The 19582-nt window shown below is 38.7% G+C and overlaps 2 protein-coding genes across 2 annotated transcripts in view; one reads left to right on the forward strand and one right to left on the reverse strand.

Moving 5' to 3' along the window:
• Positions 1-3241, reverse strand: part of fbl (pantothenate kinase 3 fbl) — a 79685-nt gene extending 76444 nt beyond the window's left edge. Inside the window, exon 1 of the mRNA XM_069842388.1 lies at positions 3076-3241. The gene's annotated coding sequence lies outside the window, so the exon portion shown is untranslated. The remainder of the gene's footprint in view (positions 1-3075) is intronic.
• A 343-nt stretch (positions 3242-3584) lies between these two features.
• On the forward strand, positions 3585-16988 carry LOC138711077 (charged multivesicular body protein 7). The gene is made up of 7 exons (XM_069842390.1): positions 3585-4069; positions 6266-6449; positions 8972-9310; positions 11631-11750; positions 11833-11937; positions 16442-16586; positions 16671-16988. The coding sequence occupies exons 1-7, from the start codon at positions 3777-3779 to the stop codon at positions 16748-16750; spliced, it is 1266 nt and encodes a 421-aa protein (XP_069698491.1). The 5' UTR covers positions 3585-3776; the 3' UTR covers positions 16751-16988.
• The last annotated feature ends 2594 nt before the right edge of the window (positions 16989-19582 follow it).

The following is a 19582-nucleotide window of genomic DNA, read 5'->3' on the forward strand; positions in this document are numbered from 1 at the left end:
ATCTCTTCTATGTTCACTCTCAGTCCACTCTATGTCTTCTCTGTTCACTCTCAGTCCACTCTATGTCCTCTCAGTCCACTCGCTGTCTTCGCAGTCCATTCTATGCCCTCTTAGTCCACTCCCTGTGTTCTCAGTCCACTCTATGTCTTCTCAGTCCACTCTATGTCCTCTCAGTCCACTCCATGTCTTCTCATTCCACTCTATGTACTCTCAGTCCACTCCCTGTCTTCTCAATCCACTCTATGTCCTTTTAGTCCACTCTATGTCCTCTCAGTCCACTCCCAGTCTTCTCAGTCCACTCTATGTCGTCTGAGTCCACTTCCTGTCTTCTCAGTCCACAGTATGTCCTCTCAGTACAATCCCTGTGTTCTCGGTCGACTCTATGTCCTCTCAGTCCACTCTATGTCCTCTCAATCCTCTCCCTGTGTTCTAAGTCCACTCTATCTCCTCTCAGTCCACTCTATGTCCTCTCAGTCCAATCCCTGTCTTCTCAGCCCACTCTATGTCCTCTCAGTCCACGCCCTGTCTTCTCAGTCCGCTCTATGTCCTCTGAGTCAACTCCCTGTTTTCTCACTTGACTCTGTGTCCTCTCAGTCCACGCTGTCTTCTCAGTCCACTCTATGTCCTCTCAGTCCACTCCCTGTCTACTCAGTCCACTCTATGTCCTCACAGTCCACTCCCTGTCTTCTCAGTCGACTCTATGTCGTCTCAGTCCACTCCCTGTCTTCTCATTCCACTCTATGTCCTCTCAGTCCACTCCCTGTCTACTCAGTCCACTCTATGTCCTCACAGTCCACTCCCTGTCTTCTCAGTCGACTCTATGTCGTCTCAGTCCACTCCCTGTCTTCTCATTCCACTCTATGTCCTCTCAGTCCACTCCCTGTCTTCTCAATCCACTCTATGTCCTTTAGTCCACTCGCTGTCCTCTCAGTCCACTCCATGTATTATCAGTCCACTCCATGTCCTCTCAGTCCACTCTTTGTCCTCTCTGTCCACTCCCTGTCTTCTCAGTCCACTCTATGTCCTCTCAGTCCACTCCCTGTCTTCTCAGTCCACTATATGTCTTCTCAGTCCTCTCTATGTCTTCTCAGTCCAATCTACGTCTTCTCAGTCCACTCTATGTCTTCTCAGTCCAATCTATGTCCTCTCAGTCCACTCCATGTCTTCTCGGTCCAATCTATGTCCTCTTAGTCCACTCTCTGTCCTCTCAGTCCACTCTATGTCCTCTTAGTCCACTCTATGTCCTCTCAGTCCACTCTATGCCCTCTTAGTCCACTCTGTGTCCTCTCAGTCCACATTCTGTCTTCTCAGTCCACTCAATGGCTTCTCAGTCCACTCTATTTCTTCTCAGTCCACTCTATGTCCTCTCAGTTTACTCCGTGTTTCTCAGTCCACTCTATGTCCTCTCAGTCCTCTCCCTGTCTTCTCAGTCCACTCTATGTCCTCTCAGTCCACTCTATGTCCTCTCAGTCCACTCCCTGTCTTCTGAGTCCACTCTATGTCCTCTCAGTCCACTCCCAGTCTTCTCAGTCCACTCTATGTCGTCTGAGTCCACTCCGTCTTCTCAGTCCACAGTATGTCCTCTCAGAACACACTCCCTGTGTTCTCAGTCCACTCTATGTCCTCTCAGTCCACTCTATGTCCTCTCAGTCCTCTCCCTGTGTTCTCAGTCCACTCTATGTCCTCTTAGTTCCCTCTATGTCCTCTCAGTCCACTCCTTGCTTTCTCAGTCCAATCTATGTTCTCTCAGTCCACTCCCTGACTTCTCAGTCCACTCTATGTCCTCTTAGTCCACTCCCTGTCTTCTCAGTCCACTCTATGTCCCTTCAGTCCACTCTATGTCCTCCCAGTCCACTCCCTGTCTGCACAGTCCACTCCCTGTCTTCTCAGTCCACCCCCTGTCTTCTCAGTCCACTCAATGTCCTCTTAGTTTACTCCCTGTCCTCTCAGTCCACTCTATGTCCTCTCAGTCCTCTCTATGTCCTCTTAGTCCACTCTATGTCCTCTGAGTCCACTCAATGTGCTCTAAATCCACTCTGTATGCTCTCAGTCCACTCTATGTCCTCTCAGTCCACTCTATGTGCTCTTAGTCCACTCTATGTGCTCTGGGCCCACTCTCTCTCTCCTCTCAGTCATATCTGGTTCTTCTCTGTCCGCTCACAGTCCCACCAGTTCACTCTCTGAATTGTCACTCTACTCTATGTCCTCTCAGTCCACTCAATGTCCTGTCAGGCCACTCTTTCTTCTCCGTCCACTCTCTCTCTCTCATCTTAGTCCAATGTGGTTCCTCTCAGTCCACTCTCTGTCCTCTGAGTCCATTTTCTGCCCACTGAGTCCCCTCTCTGAGCTTGGACTCCTCTCTCTGTCCTCTCAGTCCACTCTATGTGCACTCAATCCACTCTCTGTCCTCTCTGCTTCCTCTCAGTTCACTCACAGTCAAACCAGTACTCTCTCTGTACTCATATTCCCCTGTCTGAATTCTTAGTCCACTTTATGTCCTCTCAGTCCACGCAGTGTTCTTTCAGTCCATTCTCTGTCCTCTCAGTCCACTGTATGTGCTCTCAGTGTATTTCCTTTCCTGTCATTGGGGATTATATGATCTGGTTTTGCAACAATTTGCATATCTGTCATACTCATACATATTTTTTGGGATTGCATTTATTCGGGGTTCGAACCCGGGTAATAATTTGTTTGTTGTACAGTTCTTTGCCGTACGGGTATCTTGAGCTGTAAGCATAGTGTCATTGCGACTCTGGTGTTCTGTCTGTAAACTACGTCCACGATTTAATACAGTTACAACTTATTACCTTTTGAAATACATGATGGCAGCTTTTCTCTCATCGCTATCGCTAAGGAGTGTAGTGTTGGCTCCCATGCATACATGCTTAATTTGATTTACGTAGTAGCCTTGCGCGCGTCCGCCATGACAGTTCGCCTTGGCAACAGTTTATTGGATTATACCCATCATTAAATTACAGGACGTCAGTTAACTACCAATTACGTTTTACAACTCATAAATATGAAAGAGGCGTGGGCACTGAACATTTCAATGTCAAATACACATACAAAACTTACCTTCTGGCATTTTAATAGTAGCTACACTCAGTATGCTTAAGTCAGATCAGTCTGTTCGAATATAATAAAGTATTTTCATTCGCAAAATGCTTCATTCATCACATCATTACTCCACTTGTCACAGACCTACTACAAAGTACAAACCAGCACTACAAACCTAAAACAGCCATTGAATTACTCACGAGTGAGCAGCATTGCCAATGTCAGAAGTTTCCCCGCTAAATCTGGTGGTTTTCGATTTCTCATGGTCGGCGGTAAAATTGAACAGAAGCAGGCAGCGGGAAATCTGGATATATTGTACAGGAATTTAGAGGGTCTGAATGGAAATCGGCGGTTTTTAAAGTAAAGTTTAAGTGAAAAAGTAATTGGTTGAACGGTTCAATAGGTTAATTTTTATTCCACATTTATGATCTGAAAAAATCTGGCGGTTTGTATTTAGATTCTGCTGTTTTTCAAATGGATATTATTCAGTCTTATGGGTTGGCAATACTGCGATTGAGCGACCCTCTGTAATGAGTATTGTTTTTGTGTTTATGTCATCGTACCTAAGCATGTGGAGAGACACAATAAAGAGGAGAATCTTTTATACTGCATAAATAATTTGTACAGTTATTAATTAGTAACAGTACATAAATATAAAACCTACCACACTTTTGTAAGAGTACGATTTTTGGAATTCATATCGTTTTAATACGATTATAATGGAAAAGAAGGAAACAAGTGAGGTTAAGATGAATAACATACACTCTCCTCTAAAAATGCCTGAGTGTTGGAACGATGATTTGAGAATGGATTATCTGTTTTCATACTTTCGTCCACCTACTGTCAACCCATTAGATTACGAATCTAAAATGAAATTCTGGTCTTCTGTGATCGAGGCCTGGTGCTTGCACTACACCAAACCAATGTTTACTTTAGCTACTTTGAAAAAGGCTTTTCAACGTAATGGTATCGCACCTTGTTGTCTTCCAGGAGTAGTTTTTAATATGCACAAGTAAGTATACGGCTTGCAGATTGATGTCAAAATGCTAATTTTTCGGCCGAACTTGAATACGGGCAAGCATACTTAGCATTGATTTTGACAAGGTTAGAAAGGATGAGGGGTTAGAGGTATTGCTACGTTTTAGGGATATAAATTCTTAGAGACATTTTAATACATATACAAAATGACTTTTATATAATATGAGAAATCACTCTGAAAAATAAAATAGGACATCATAAAAGTAAATACTCTTAGTAAGTTACAACTGTAACGTTTAAGTTTCAGAATTATAAATTCTGGAAGACATTTCAATAAACGCAAAATTACTTTAATACATGGGAAATAATTCTGAATAACATTTATAATAACTTTAAAAGGAATAACGTGGCAGAATTTTTAGGGGCGTAGGTGTAGGTGTTAAATACTTCCATATTTTGTAAAATGTATTGTTTGTTATTTAGTCAACTATCCGAAGAGAGGTCTGAACCTCAAAGTGATACCAAGAAGACACCACTTATGGGGCAACTAGGCCAGGAGATAATGGGGTAGGGTGGCTGAACTGGCCACCCTACCCCACCCTTTCTCCTTCCATTGCATATATCGCCTACTATTACACTAGTCAGACTTCAAATAAAATGTATTGTTATGTTAAAATATAATAAGTTTTTATTTTTTATAAAACATTCTTAAAAACTTAAAATTTTGAAAGTGTTAAAATTGTTGAAAAGGTAAAACACCTTGTACAACGGATGGCACCGTTTCGACACTGGTATCGTGTCTTTGTCAGCGTCTGTTGAACTATTGAGGCTTCGTCTCTTATTTTTAGTTGGTTATTTAAAGACGCTGTATCAACTAATAGATTATTTAGTGTCGATGGGAGGTATTTGACGAGATGAGGCCGAGGATTCGCCATAGATTATCTGACATTCGCCTTACAGTGGGGGAAACCTCGGAAAAACAACCAGATAATCAGTCCAAGCGGGAATCGAACTCACGTCCAAGAGCAACTCAGGATCAGCAAATGCCTCAGGTGACTGAGCTACTCCAGTGGCCCTTCGGCTCTTCTTGCTTCTCAGTGTTTGCTATCGTCCATGGTGGGGTATACTGTTCTTATAGTAGTGAGGGTTATTTGTATGTTTGTAATGTTCGAGACAAGCCTCAATGGCCTTATTTCTTAGAAATGCCAACTAAGTCTCCCCCTTCCAGCCATTTACTTAAAGGGTTTTTCCACCGTCACTCACCTTACAATGTAACAACACATTCTTAATTATACAGTTCCTGATTTTAATTGTATATTTTCATTTGATAAAGTATTTCATTACCCAGTAGAAAGGATGAAAATGGGTGTACAGTTATTTGAGAAATCATAATTTATTAAATAGGAAAAAAAATGTTAAATTTAGCGTCATTCACATTACAAAGCAAGGCCATGCATACAGTATGCATACATAATAATGGCAAACTTTGCTCTTCTAAAAACTGAAAAGATAAGGTTTTTCCTGTTGGACATCACAATATAATAGTGATAACTGAGTAGTATTATATATTATTATGATGTACCGAAGTACATATGGTATTTCCGTGCAGAAATTCTGTGTCATCGTATGATGAAGGATGAGTGGAACAGAGAGAATTTCTGCACGGAAATATCATATGTACTTCGGTACATCGTAATAATATATGATATGCGAAAAATAATCACTTAGTGATTTAAGATGGCGCTTACTCCGTCGGATCCCGGCCACTTAGTCACTCATAACGAGTGCACCTCTGCATATGTGTGGACACTGTGCCACTGTCATACATGTATGACGCAGTGCATGAGGGTAGGCCACTAAAGGGAACCCAAGAGGTGAAACTTAAACTGAGAGGATTCAATCCGACATCGGGATGGGAATCCGGTGTGGCTTAGTGGATAGAGCGTCAGCATGTAGAGCTGAAAACCCGGGTTCAAATCCCAGTGTCGGAGAGAATTTTTCTCTGTTCCACTCATCCTTCATCATATGAGTAGTATTAAGTTTTTTTACCTGTTCCATATTCTTGCCGTGAAGCAATGTACGAATACCATGAAATGTTAATAAATGCAATACAATACAAGTTGGTATAAAATAAATACTGCAGATCACTTCTAGGATAGTGGTTCTGGCATTTGGACGGGTGATGTATGTTAAACAGTGGATGTTATAATAGTGTTACATTTGTGTGCAGGGATGGAGACCTGGTTTTGCACTCTGACTTTGTCCAAATTCCACAACAATCATGGACAGCATGGACTGTTGATTTATTGGTGAAGAAGCCTGTCGTATGGACGTATAACAAAGTAAAGGAAACTGTTTTGAAGACTGAAGAAGCAGCAGATAACACTGTGTACATTCACGCTGGTGCATGCAAGGTGTGTGGAATGTTACTAGCTGTGTTACTTAATGTTCATTTTAAATTTCTCACTTTGAATAATTTTAGGTGTACACGGGACACGATTTTTAGGAAAAAACACATTGATTTAGTTTTCGAGGAGAAAGTTTAAACCCTGTCTACCAAAAAAAATTATATTCGGAATATGTGTGATGAGTAGACCGCGGGAGTGCGGGCCCTATACTGCGATTGCAGTTGACCATGCAGACGGGTATAGAGTATGACGTAAGTCTCTCTCGCCTTTCGCCGTACTGTTCCGTGCATCGAACCCGAAACATTCAGAGTTTGTTTAGCTGTCGTACTGAAGACTTGAGTGTGTGAAATGACATATATTCATCATCAACATCAATAGCTATCAGGGTTTAGGCCATTTGGCCTGTTCCGTCTCAGGTGAAAAGCTGGTCTCTCCATCGCTATGACCGAGTTGTTTTAGGCATTGTAATATATGACATATATTACAGTGCCTAAAACAACTCGTTCACAAAGTGCAATACTACATAATTTAGTCGAACAATTCGGACGCGATATATTTAGGCTATTATAGAAGAAGAAAGTGTTGTACGTGTCATGTGTAATTTCAGATTATTACGAACTAAGAATTACTGTTTTGAAAGACACTGTAATAATAAAGGACACAAGGAAAATGTTGAATGTAATTCAAACAAGAACCAATCAAGTTCAAATAGTTGGTCACAATTCAATATAGACTTATGTGACATATTGGTACACACAAACATTTCATTCAGAACTTTGTACAATCCCCACTTTAGATCATTTATGGAAAAATACACAAATAAACATATTCCAGGAGAAGCAACAATAAGTAAAGAATATTTACCAATTTCGTACCAGAATACGATTGCCAAAATTCGAGAAAGCCTGAATGATCAGAAAATATATGGGTTTCAGTTGATCAGTCTACAGACGTAAGTGGTAGGTATGTGGCAAATGTGGTGGTCGGTATACTTTCCGAGAAGTGTGCAGGGAAAAATTTGTGCTAACTTCAGAGAAATTGGAAAAGGTAAACCATGCAAATATTGTCCAAATTTTTTTGTAATACTATGCGTCTTTTATGGCCGAAAAAGATTGAATATGATAATGCACTTCTTTTCGTCACTGATGCAGCTCCATATATTATTAAGGCAGCAAAATAACTTAAAGAGTGATATTCCAACATGGTGCATTTAACTTTCTGGCGCACGGACTGCATAGAGTTGCTGAAGCTATTCGTGCTTTATATAGCGATGTGGACTGTTATATAGCATATGTAAAAAAAAAATATTTCTCGAAGTACCTTCAAGAATATTAAAATTTCGAGGAATTGCACCAAATCTCCCCCTTTCACCTCTACCCGTATTTACAAGCTGGGGACCTGGCTTGAACCTGCCTTATGTTTCGCAGAACATTACAATGAAGTCAAACTAGTTATTCATGCCTTAGATGGCGAAGATTCAGCTGCCATTACAACAGCAAAATCCCTGATTTCACAAAATATGCACCAAAATCTACAATTCATAAATTCCAATTACGGAAACTTGCCACAAGTTATAACTCAACTGGAAATGTCTGGTCTACAAATGTCCGGGTGTATTAAATTAATTAAGAGAGTATCGGAAACAATTAACAAGGTACCCCAAGGACTGTATCCTGATAAGGTAAATGACAAATTACGTAGTGTAATAAAAATATAATGGCTATACATTGTTGAACAGTTTGGTGAAAAATCAAGACAAAAACTTAAATGAAAATGTAAACCTTTTCACTACGCTCCATTAACCTCACGCGATGTCGAAAAAAGTTTTTCGCAGTACAAAAAATTTCTAACTGATAAACGCTGAAGCTTCTCCTTTGACAATCTACATATGTACATAGTTGTACATTGTAATTCCTTATTGTAAAGAAAAAGACTCCGTCGATATCGCATCAATTACATAAGTACGAAATGTATGATTATTGTATGTATGCAATTCATATACTCAAAACTTTACTTCTTAAGCACGGACAGTGAGTTGCTTACCTGAGAGTTCATTACACTCGCCACGGAACGCTCCAGTCATACTTAACTTGACGGTAAAGGGCCCCGCACTCCCGCGGTTTAGTGATGAGACTTTCTTGTGTTAAATTCTAATGTACCTTGTTTACATGTTTCGACCTATTTATGGGTCATCCTCAGAACTGCTCGTTGTTGGTCTTGGCGCCTCTTGTTTTGTTTCCTGTGAGGGTGTGTTCGTTGGTATAATGTAGAGTCAAAGAGTGTGTGTGTTCTGAAATTGAGTTGTGTGTTGAGAATTTCGTTGAGGTGTGTTTTCGTGTGTCTGTATATTTCATATTGTTCTAGTGTGTTTAGTTTCTGGCTTTTTGGTTGGATGTGTAGTATTTCCATGTCTATGTTGATGTCTCTGTGGGTGTGGTTAGCATTGGTGATGTGTTCTGCGTATGTGGAGGTGTATGTGAATTTGCAGGTTCTTGTTTGATATTTGATGCTATGATTGTGTGATGCAGGACATAGGAAAGAGGCTGATGTCAGCTCTGAAACGCAGTCACACCAATGGCCTACTGGAATTAAGTGAATTGGCAAAGATTTGTAACATGGAAGACTTAGATCAACTTCTCGTGGTGGTACATGGACTGCGTAGGCAAGGGAAAGCAGCTATCAAAGAAGAAGGTGATGATGTGCTAGTCAAATTGGGAGCACCGTCAATCACTGAGGTAGATGTCGGCATATACAGCCTGAGACAGAACGAACAAATCCTTGTGAAACACTTGGAGCAGTTGGAAACTGAAAAGGAAACTGCTGTTGAAGAGGCCAGGACATATGTACAGAAAAACATGAAACAAGCAGTAAGCACCATGTTTCTTTATAATTTTTGCCCCTACTTGCACTTTTTATGTCCTGAAATTTATGTTAGGTCTTATCACTGCATGCCTCTTGACAATTATTTTCTCCAAAATCGACTTTTATTTGTATATAATTAATTGTATTTGGACTTTTGACAGTTTATTGTGGTACTTTTCATTTTTCTTTCTCTAAATCTGCTTTGTTTTCATCTTATCCTCTCCATTTCCTTTCTATTTCTGGTTTCTTTTACTTTTACTTATACTTCTTCTGATAGCCGGATTGTTGGAAATATTCCATTTTCCTTCTATCTTTTTCATCAGAACAGGCAAGTTGTTCGTATCTTTGACTGTTGAGGATACACAAAAGGATATCTAACAAGGAAATGAAGTGTTTCCAGATCTATGTTTGTGTAACATATTTATATCCTTTGAATATGAAGAATGTTTTCCCAAAGTTTTCACGTACCTTTTAGTTACATCCTGTACAGGGTGTCCAGGCTGAAGGTAAACATGAATAACAACATATAATGCGAAAACTGTGCATTATAATTCTGTAAAGTAAAGCACAATTGATAGAAAATCTCTCCGAGATTTGTTTTTCACACTTGCAAGGTCATTGTTGTGTCACTTGCTGTGCAAGTGCAGAATTGAAATAAGGAGAGGTTATATACATCATTCGTTTGTTTACTTGTCAGTTCGAGATGTGGGCGCCACTGCATAAAGTGCAGTGCGTGCTCTGGTTTGCAGAATTTAAATCAGTTACACTTATTCAGTGGCATGCACAAAGGGAATGGAATGTGATCCTCCCACATGCAAATCCATTTACGAATGGGATAGAATTCTATGAGAGACTGGAAGCTTGATTTCAAAAACAGGGAAACATCCTAAAAAGCGTCGCCCTGGTTGGCAAGTTGGTATAGCGCTGGCCTTCTATGCCCAAGGTTGCGGGTTCGATCCCGGGCCAGGTCGATGGCATTTAAGTGTGCTTAAATGCGACAGGCTCATGTCAGTAGATTTACTGGCATGTAAAAGAACTCCTGCGGGACAAAATTCCGGCACATCCGGCGACGCTGATATAACCTCTGCAGTTGCGAGCGTCGTTAAATAAACCATAACAATTTCCTAAAAAGCACGTGACCAAAGAGATTATGGATCAGGCATGTCAGTCATTTGCTAGAAGCTCATGTAAGTCAATTTTTTTAAATTGGTTATTTTACGATGCTTTATCAACTGCTATGGTTATCTAGCGTCTAAGTGAGATGAAGGTGTTAATGCCAGCGAAATGAGTCTGGGATCCAATGTTGATAGTTATCCAGCATTTGCTCTTGAGGAAAAACCGTGAAAAAAAAACCTGAGCCAGGTAACTTGTCCTAACCAAGATTTGAACTCGGGTCTGCTTGTTTCACCACGGTCAGGCAGGCTAGCTTACTTCACAGCGGTGGACATGTTAGTTAATACACAAGCTAGGAGGGATTTGCAAGTTCCTCATTCAAAGTTCATAACATTCTTCACAACCGTTTCCATTTGCGTCCTAATGAGCTGATTTCGGCGCGAGATGATTCACCATATAAATTAAAATAAGCACGTACTGCACTTTATGCTGTGGCATCCACATCTCGACCGACAAGGAAATGACTGATGCATAACCTGCTCTCATTCTGTTTCTGCACTTGCGTAGCAGGTGACACAACAATGCTCTTGCAAGTGTGACAGAATACATCTCGGAAAGATTTTATATCGATTGCACATTATATTAACAAAATTATAATGTACAATTCTCGCATTATATATGCTGTTATTTATGTGTGCTTTTAACCTGGTCACTCTATATATAACAAGATCAATGAATAATTTCAAGGGAAAAATTGTTCCGGGGTGGGTATCGAACCCGGGACCTTTGGCTAAACGCGCCAAGTTTCTACCAACTGAACTACCCAGAAACTCTACCAGACCCCGACTCAGTTTCTTCCTTTATATCCACGGACTTCAAAGTGGGCTGACAACTATCAAGTAATCAACACTGAGTGCACACAAACTGTGTGTGACTTGAATTGTGGTTTTCTGTTAACTAACAGTTGGGGTTCTGGTGTAGTTCCTGGGTACTCAGTTGGTAGAGCCTTGGCGCGTTTAGCCAAAAGCCCCGAGTTCGATACCCAGCCTCGGAACAATTTTTCCCTTGAAATTATTCGAATCAGCTTCACAGGGAGCTTTACCTGAAAGCTAGATTTGCAACAAGTTCACACTGTTTCAATGTCACTAATAAACCCATTTCAGTTTCTTCAAAGCCTTGTTTTAATTAATTCTGTAAAATGTTATATTCTAGGCACGAAGCTGCTTGAGGAAGAAGCATGTCTTGGAAAAATGCATGGATAAGAGATTTACAGCATTGGAGAACATTCGCATGATGCTGAACCGTATTCAAGATGCCAGTTCTGATGCCAAGGTTAATATTTTGAAATTGAGAACAATCACAGACTGTTAACTTCTAAACTCTCGCACTACTGATACAGCATTAATGTTTTCAGATTCTGGAAGCCTACAAGATGGGATTGGCAGCACTGAAGAATACTCTTGATGCATCTGGTTTAACTGAGGATACTGCAACCAGTACTATGGTCCAGATTGAGGAGGTGGGTTTACTTATATGCTGGATTAGAGAACTAAAACTATTGTGAACTTAGTCTTGGCAGCTTAATCTAATCTGCCTTCAGAGTAATACCACAAGGTGAATTCGATCATAATTTTCATTTTTCTGAGAATTAACTGTGTAAGTTTACATCCTAATAAAGTGCAGCTTTAACTTCATAATCTTATATGTTCCAGCATCTTGTCTACCGGCTGTAAATTTCCTCCATTATTTTCAACTTAATTTTTTAAAACTGTTATTGTTGATCGATGTCACCTCAATGGGGGGAGGGGAATCCGATTACACATTATTTTATCATTTAAAATTGGATAACTACAACTGAATGTATGGAAACAGCCGACCAAAAATTGAAGTTTTAAAAACGTTTTTAAAGAATATTTCAATGTTTATGACAAAATACAATTATAATGACATATTGTTGATGTTGAAACAACACTTGAATTAAATAGTTTCAACAGAAAAATTGTTCCGCAGCTGGGTATCGATCCTGGGACCTTTGGCTGAATGCACTAACGCTCTACTGTAGGTATGTTAACAGAAAAACTACAATTTCAAGTCACACAGAATTTGTGTGCATGCGATGCGGGTTTCTGGTGTCATGTTGGCCCCCTCAAATCATGCGGACATAAATTTTGCACAAGCACATATTTTATTCACAAGTGTTTTATATTTCCTTGCAATGTGTACATAACATGTATTTGTATCTTTTCCAGGTAATTTATGATATTATGACTCATGTCACGAAGTAAATATATAAAAAACAGTGATATGTAATTTGTTTTTTGTACATTTTGTTAAGCCATAAAGAATGATTATTTCAAAATAACGATATAAGTAAGAGTAGTAATTGGCTTAGTGGATCATTAAAATCAAAATGAATTGTAAAACATTAATAAAGAGAAAAGTTGAGAGGGTGTCAGGTGAAGTTCCTGGGTAGCTCAGTTGGTAGAGTAACTTTTGTTTGGCAGACTAAATCATTGCATTTCTTCTCCGAGTATTGTTTTATATTAGCAAGATGGAGGAGACGAACACTGTCTGGTTTACTTTGTCTTTGCAAACAAGACATTACATTATTTAGATGAGATATCACTTCAGTAAACACTTGGAAAATTGTCTTTCTCAACACTACCATCTTCATCGTCGTTTTTCATTTTTACCACAATTTTCATTCTGTATAACATTTATGATATCTTCATCGGTTACACACTCTGAAACCTACTCACTCCTGTCAATTTCAAAATGCATTCATGACTTGCTAAGACACAAATTGTATCCTGTTATGTCTGCAAAATCCCTTGGAATACAGTTTTACAACCCTGAAGAAAAGGTCATTGTCCATTAAGGCTATGCAAAATCTCTTGGAATACAGTTTTATAACCCTGAAGAAAAGGTCATTGTCCATTAAGGCTATGAAAAATCCCTTGGAATACAGTTTTATAACCCTGAAGAAAAGGTCATTGTCCATTAAGGCTATGCAAAATCTCTTGGAATACAGTTTTATAACCCTGAAGAAAAGGTCATTGTCCATTAAGGCTATGAAAAATCCCTTGGAATACAGTTTTATAACCCTGAAGAAAAGGTCATTGTCCATTAAGGCTATGCAAAATCCCTTGGAATACAGTTTTATAACCCTGAAGAAAAGGTCATTGTCCATTAAGGCTATGCAAAATCCCTTGGAATACAGTTTTATAACCCTGTAGAAAAGGTCATTGTCCATTAAGGCTATGCAAAATCCCATGGAATACAGTTTTATTACCCTGAAGAAAAGGTCATTGTCCATTAAGGCTATGCAAAATCCCTTGGAATACAGTTTTATAACCCTGAAGAAAAGGTCATTGTCCATTAAGGCTATGCAAAATCCCTTGGAATACAGTTTTATTACCCTGAAGAAAAGGTCATTGTCCATTAAGGCTATGCAAAATCCCTTGGAATGCAGTTTTATAACCCTGAAGAAAAGGTCATTGTCCATTAAGGCTATGCAAAATCTCTTGGAATACAGTTTTATAACCCTGGAGAAAAGGTCATTGTCCATTAAGGCTATGCAAAATCCCTCGGAATACAGTTTTATAACCCTGAAGAAAAGGTCACTGTCCATTAAGGCTATGCAAAATCCCTTGAAATACAGTTTTATAACCCTGAAGAAAAGGTCATTGTCCATTAAGGCTATGCAAAATCCCTTGGAATACAGTTTTATTACCCTGAAGAAAAGGTCATTGTCCATTAAGGCTATGCAAAATCCCTTGGAATACAGTTTTATAACCCTGTAGAAAAGGTCATTGTCCATTAAGGCTATGCAAAATCCCTTGGAATACAGTTTTATACCCCTGAAGAAAAGGTCATTGTCCATTAAGGCTATGCAAAATCCCTTGGAATACAGTTTTATTACCCTGAAGAAAAGTTCATTGTCCATTAAGGCTATGCAAAATCCCTTGGAATACAGTTTTATAACCCTGAAGAAAAGGTCATTGTCCATTAAGGCTATGCAAAATCCCATGGAATACAGTTTTATTACCCTGAAGAAAAGGTCATTGTCCATTAAGGCTATGCAAAATCCCTTGGAATACAGTTTTATTACCCTGAAGAAAAGGTCATTGTCCATTAAGGCTATGCAAAATCCCTTGGAATACAGTTTTATAACCCTGAAGAAAAGGTCATTGTCCATTAAGGCTATGCAAAATCCCTTGGAATGCAGTTTTATAACCCTGAAGAAAAGGTCATTGTCCATTAAGGCTATGCAAAATCTCTTGGAATACAGTTTTATAACCCTGGAGAAAAGGTCATTGTCCATTAAGGCTATGCAAAATCCCTCGGAATACAGTTTTATAACCCTGAAGAAAAGGTCATTGTCCATTAAGGCTATGCAAAATCCCTTGAAATACAGTTTTATAACCCTGAAGAAAAGGTCATTGTCCATTAAGGCTATGCAAAATCCCTTGGAATACAGTTTTATTACCCTGAAGAAAAGGTCATTGTCCATTAAGGCTATGCAAAATCCCTTGGAATACAGTTTTATAACCCTGTAGAAAAGGTCATTGTCCATTAAGGCTATGCAAAATCCCTTGGAATGCAGTTTTATAACCCTGAAGAAAAGGTCATTGTCCATTAAGGCTATGCAAAATCTCTTGGAATACAGTTTTATAACCCTGGAGAAAAGGTCATTGTCCATTAAGGCTATGCAAAATCCCTCGGAATACAGTTTTATAACCCTGAAGAAAAGGTCATTGTCCATTAAGGCTATGCAAAATCCCTTGAAATACAGTTTTATAACCCTGAAGAAAAGGTCATTGTCCATTAAGGCTATGCAAAATCCCTTGGAATACAGTTTTATTACCCTGAAGAAAAGGTCATTGTCCATTAAGGCTATGCAAAATCCCTTGGAATACAGTTTTATAACCCTGTAGAAAAGGTCATTGTCCATTAAGGCTATGCAAAATCCCTTGGAATACAGTTTTATTACCCTGAAGAAAAGGTCATTGTCCATTAAGGCTATGCAAAATCCCTTGGAATACAGTTTTATAACCCTGAAGAAAAGGTCATTGTCCATTAAGGCTATGCAAAATCCCTTGGAATACAGTTTTATTACCCTGAAGAAAAGGTCATTGTCCATTAAGGCTATGCAAAATCCCTTGGAATACAGTTTTATTACCCTGAAGAAAAGGTCATTGTCCATTAAGGCTATGCAAAATCCCTTGGAATACAGTTTTATTACCCTGAAGAAAAGGTCATTGTCCATTAAGGCTATGCAAAATCCCTTGGAATACAGTTTTATTACCCTGAAGAAAAGGTCATTGTCCATTAAGGCTATGCAAAATCCCTTGGAATACAGTTTTATTACCCTGAAGAAAAGGTCATTGTCCATTAAGGCTATGCAAAATCCCTTGGAATACAGTTTTATTACCCTGAAGAAAAGGTCATTGTCCATTAAGGCTATGCAAAATCCCTTGGAATGCAGTTTTATTACCCTGAAGAAAAGGTCATTGTCCATTAAGGCTATGCAAAATCCCTTGGAATACAGTTTTATTACCCTGAAGAAAAGGTCATTGTCCATTAAGGCTATGCAAAATCCCTTGGAATACAGTTTTATTACCCTGAAGAAAAGGTCATTGTCCATTAAGGCTATGCAAAATCCCTTGGAATACAGTTTTATTACCCTGAAGAAAAGGTCATTGTCCATTAAGGCTATGCAAAATCCCTTGGAATACAGTTTTATTACCCTGAAGAAAAGGTCATTGTCCATTAAGGCTATGCATGTACATTATACTACAGAAACACTCTATGCAGTATTAACTTTTACATTGATTTTTTTAAAGATTCATTTCCACTAAATGTATTGTATATTTTATGTTTTTTACTGAGGGATATACTTTCCCTGCGGTAAATCGGACCACGGTATATCACGCTTTTACTGTACTTAATAATTCTTCATGTAGTAATATATCAGTGTCAGAAATGTCTAGAGATTTTACGGTTTATGTTTGTGTTTACAGGTCTTGGATGTACACAATGAGATTCAGGCAGCCATGTCGAAGCCTGTAGAAGAAGATGATGCGGATCTGGAGCAAGAACTGGCCACATTGCTCAAGAAACCTACTGAAATCGAACACAAACTGAAAGAACTTTCAATTCTCGATGGTAAGACATCAAACATTTTAACCTTTATTGAACAGAAAGATATAGTTGATGGGGATTGTGATATTCATTTGTTATTTGTAACAGATCTGCCTGAGCCCCCCGACTCCCTGCCTGCAGCTCGTCCAGCAAAGCAGAAGTTGCCGGTAATGCAGCCCGCATTGTGAAGTGCCGTTTTGTTTCAAGAAGTAATATTATTATATTAATGCTTAAAACTAAAAATATTTTCTTGACAACTAACCTTTATATATGTTTTTTACAGTCTTTGTAAATATTCAGAGTGTTTTCCCATAGTATTATGATATTGAAACGTTATTTTTCTGAGTGTTAACACTGTGAAATTAAATTGAATATTTTTCTCACTGTGTATTGATAGGACGTTACTAATAAATAATCAGTATTTAATAAATTTGTTCATCTCGTTTATTTGTAAGTTTACTACCCAATTGTATGTCACATTGCAATATTGCAAGAATTTGATAAAAGATTTTAAAGGAAATACATTTTATTGTACACTGAAAGTAGGGTTGCTAAATTTTTTTGAAGAAAATATGGCAGACTAAGAAATCAGCAGAATTTCACATAGAAAATTGACAAATTATTCAGTTCAATTATTGAAAAAGAAAACGTTATTCTACACTTTGAGAGTTAAGCTTAAATTAAAAGTATTTCGAGACAGGTTTTTGCTTGGCGTGATGGTTTTTTCTACAAATTAAAAAAAAATTCTTTGTAATTTAAGGGGAGTCTGTACTGCCTATCCCAGCAATGTAAATTTCATCTAATTTAGGTGCACTTTTCTCAGGACTTACATAAGATACACATTTGAAATTTTTAGGGGTTATTCTTCAAGTATTATTGTATGTAACAGGCTAAAATTACGGTCTTTATCTTTTATTACTCTGCTTTACATTGATGGGATGGCAGTACAGACGCCCCTTAAGTGATTGTGATTTGCAGTCTCAGTTGATTAGATGTGTCGTGCTCCTGTTTCAAACATCTGTCCACTTATTGTTCATGAAAACAGGGTGCGAATTAAGATTTCTGATGATCACGAGACATAACCATATACTTTGTCTTTTCGAGATTTACTTCCAAACCTATCACTTTAAGACTGATTCACAATAAACCGGGAACGGAAACGAGAACTAAATATTGCTAAAATAAATGTATTCAAATGTAAGCATTCACAATTAACTATTGTGAACGCTCCACATTTAAATACATTTTTTAACATTATTTCCGTTCTCGTTCTCGTTGTCGTTTCCGTTCCCGGTTTATTGTGAACCAGCCTTTAGTTGTTTCAAGTAAAATTCCCGTGTTTTTCCTAATCGTTTGTGAATTTTCTCCTAACATATTCACGTCATCCGCATAGACAAGAAGCTGATGTAACCCGTTCAATTCCAAACCCTTTGTGTTATCCTGAACTTTCCTAATGGCATATTCTAGAGCGAAGTTAAAAAGTAAAGGTGATAGTGCATCTCTTTGCTTTAGCCCACAGTGAATTGGAAAAGCATCAGATAGAAACTGGCCTATATGAACTCTGCTGTACGTTTCACTGAGAAACATTTTAATTAATCGAACTAGTTTTTTAGGAATATCAAATTCAATATGAATGTTACATAAAACTTCTCGTTTAACCGAGTCATATGCCTTTTTTAATGATGTACTGTACCCTTATACTCCCATTTTTTCTCCAATATCTGTCGAATACAAAAATCTGATAAATAGTCGATCTATTACGCCTAAAACCACACTGATGATCCCCAATAATTTCATCAATACACAAAATGTAAATGGTAGACAATTTTAATAACGACCCCTTCTTGACAAAATTCTGCGTACGCCACTGCACATACATGTCCCAGAGTCCTTTCCACTTATCAAAACAGTATGATCACGAAGAATCTAAAAGTGTGTAGTAAAAGTCAAAGGTGCCGTCTCTGGGAAAGTGTTTACAAGGAGTTCTCAAAAGAAAACGAATTTTGTGTTTTCTCTGTTAATATTGACCTCTGTGAACAAGACTTCTTAGCTCAGCAGATAAAGGAAAGTAAACGCAGTCAGCAATACGCACAAAACACTATCTATGATCACAATTATACGAGTTCGGCAAAAAAATATGAAGATAGAAGATGGTGGGAACCATGGAAACACAATGACAAAATGACGAACACCGTCAGCAACCTGTGACAACTAGTAAATTCTGGATTCTGTGTCGACGCGGTGAGTAGTAACGGAAACACTGCATGGTGTTAGCTTTGCGTTTCAGAGATAGGAGAAAAGAGGGCTATATGCAAAGCTTGAATGAATAACCACAAACAGCCTGGGAACTCGAGTAACAACTTAACACTTTGATAATTTCAAGGGAAAAATTGTCCTGGAACCGGGTATCGATCCTGGAACCTCTGGTTGAACGTACCAGCGCTCTACCAACTGAGCTACCCAGGAACTTCACCCGACACCGTCTCAATTTTTCCCCTATATCCACACAACTCGAGTGGGCTGACAAGACGCCAGAAACCCGCATCGAGTGCACACAAACTCTGTGAAATTATTCAAGTCTGCTTCAAAGGGAGCTTTATCTGGAAAACTAGACTTGCAATTTAACACTTGGTTTGTTTAATTTATTACAGCAAGTATTGAATTTATTACTTTTTATTTGTGACATAAATTACGTATTTTTTCTTGTCGTATAGAAATTAATATCCACACCTGTGGAGTAACGGTCAGCGCGTCTGGCCGCGAAACCAAGTGGCCCGGGTTCAAATCCCGGTTACCTGGTTGAGGTTTTTTCCGGGGTTTTCCCTCAACCCAATACGAGCAAATGCAGGGTAACTTTCGGTGCTGGACCCCGGACTCATTTCATCGGCATTATCACCTTCATTTCATTCAGACGCTAAATAACCTAGATGTTGATACAGCGTCGTAAAATAACCCAATAAATTAAAACAAAATAAATACAGTAGATAAATAGAAATTAATTTTTTACTCGTAAGTTCCAA

This window comes from Periplaneta americana, chromosome 12 (assembly GCF_040183065.1).
Source record: "Periplaneta americana isolate PAMFEO1 chromosome 12, P.americana_PAMFEO1_priV1, whole genome shotgun sequence".
In the NCBI taxonomy this organism is placed as follows: domain Eukaryota; kingdom Metazoa; phylum Arthropoda; class Insecta; order Blattodea; family Blattidae; genus Periplaneta; species Periplaneta americana.

Bases quoted from the DNA above. Each gene is read 5' to 3' on its own strand.
- LOC138711077 (XM_069842390.1), top strand. From the start codon at position 3,777: ATGGAAAAGAAGGAAACAAGTGAGGTTAAGATGAATAACATACACTCT. The intron at 9,311-11,630 runs GTAAGCACCATG...GTTATATTCTAG, and splicing joins AGAAAAACATGAAACAAGCA to GCACGAAGCTGCTTGAGGAA. The intron at 11,938-16,441 runs GTGGGTTTACTT...TTGTGTTTACAG, and splicing joins CTATGGTCCAGATTGAGGAG to GTCTTGGATGTACACAATGA.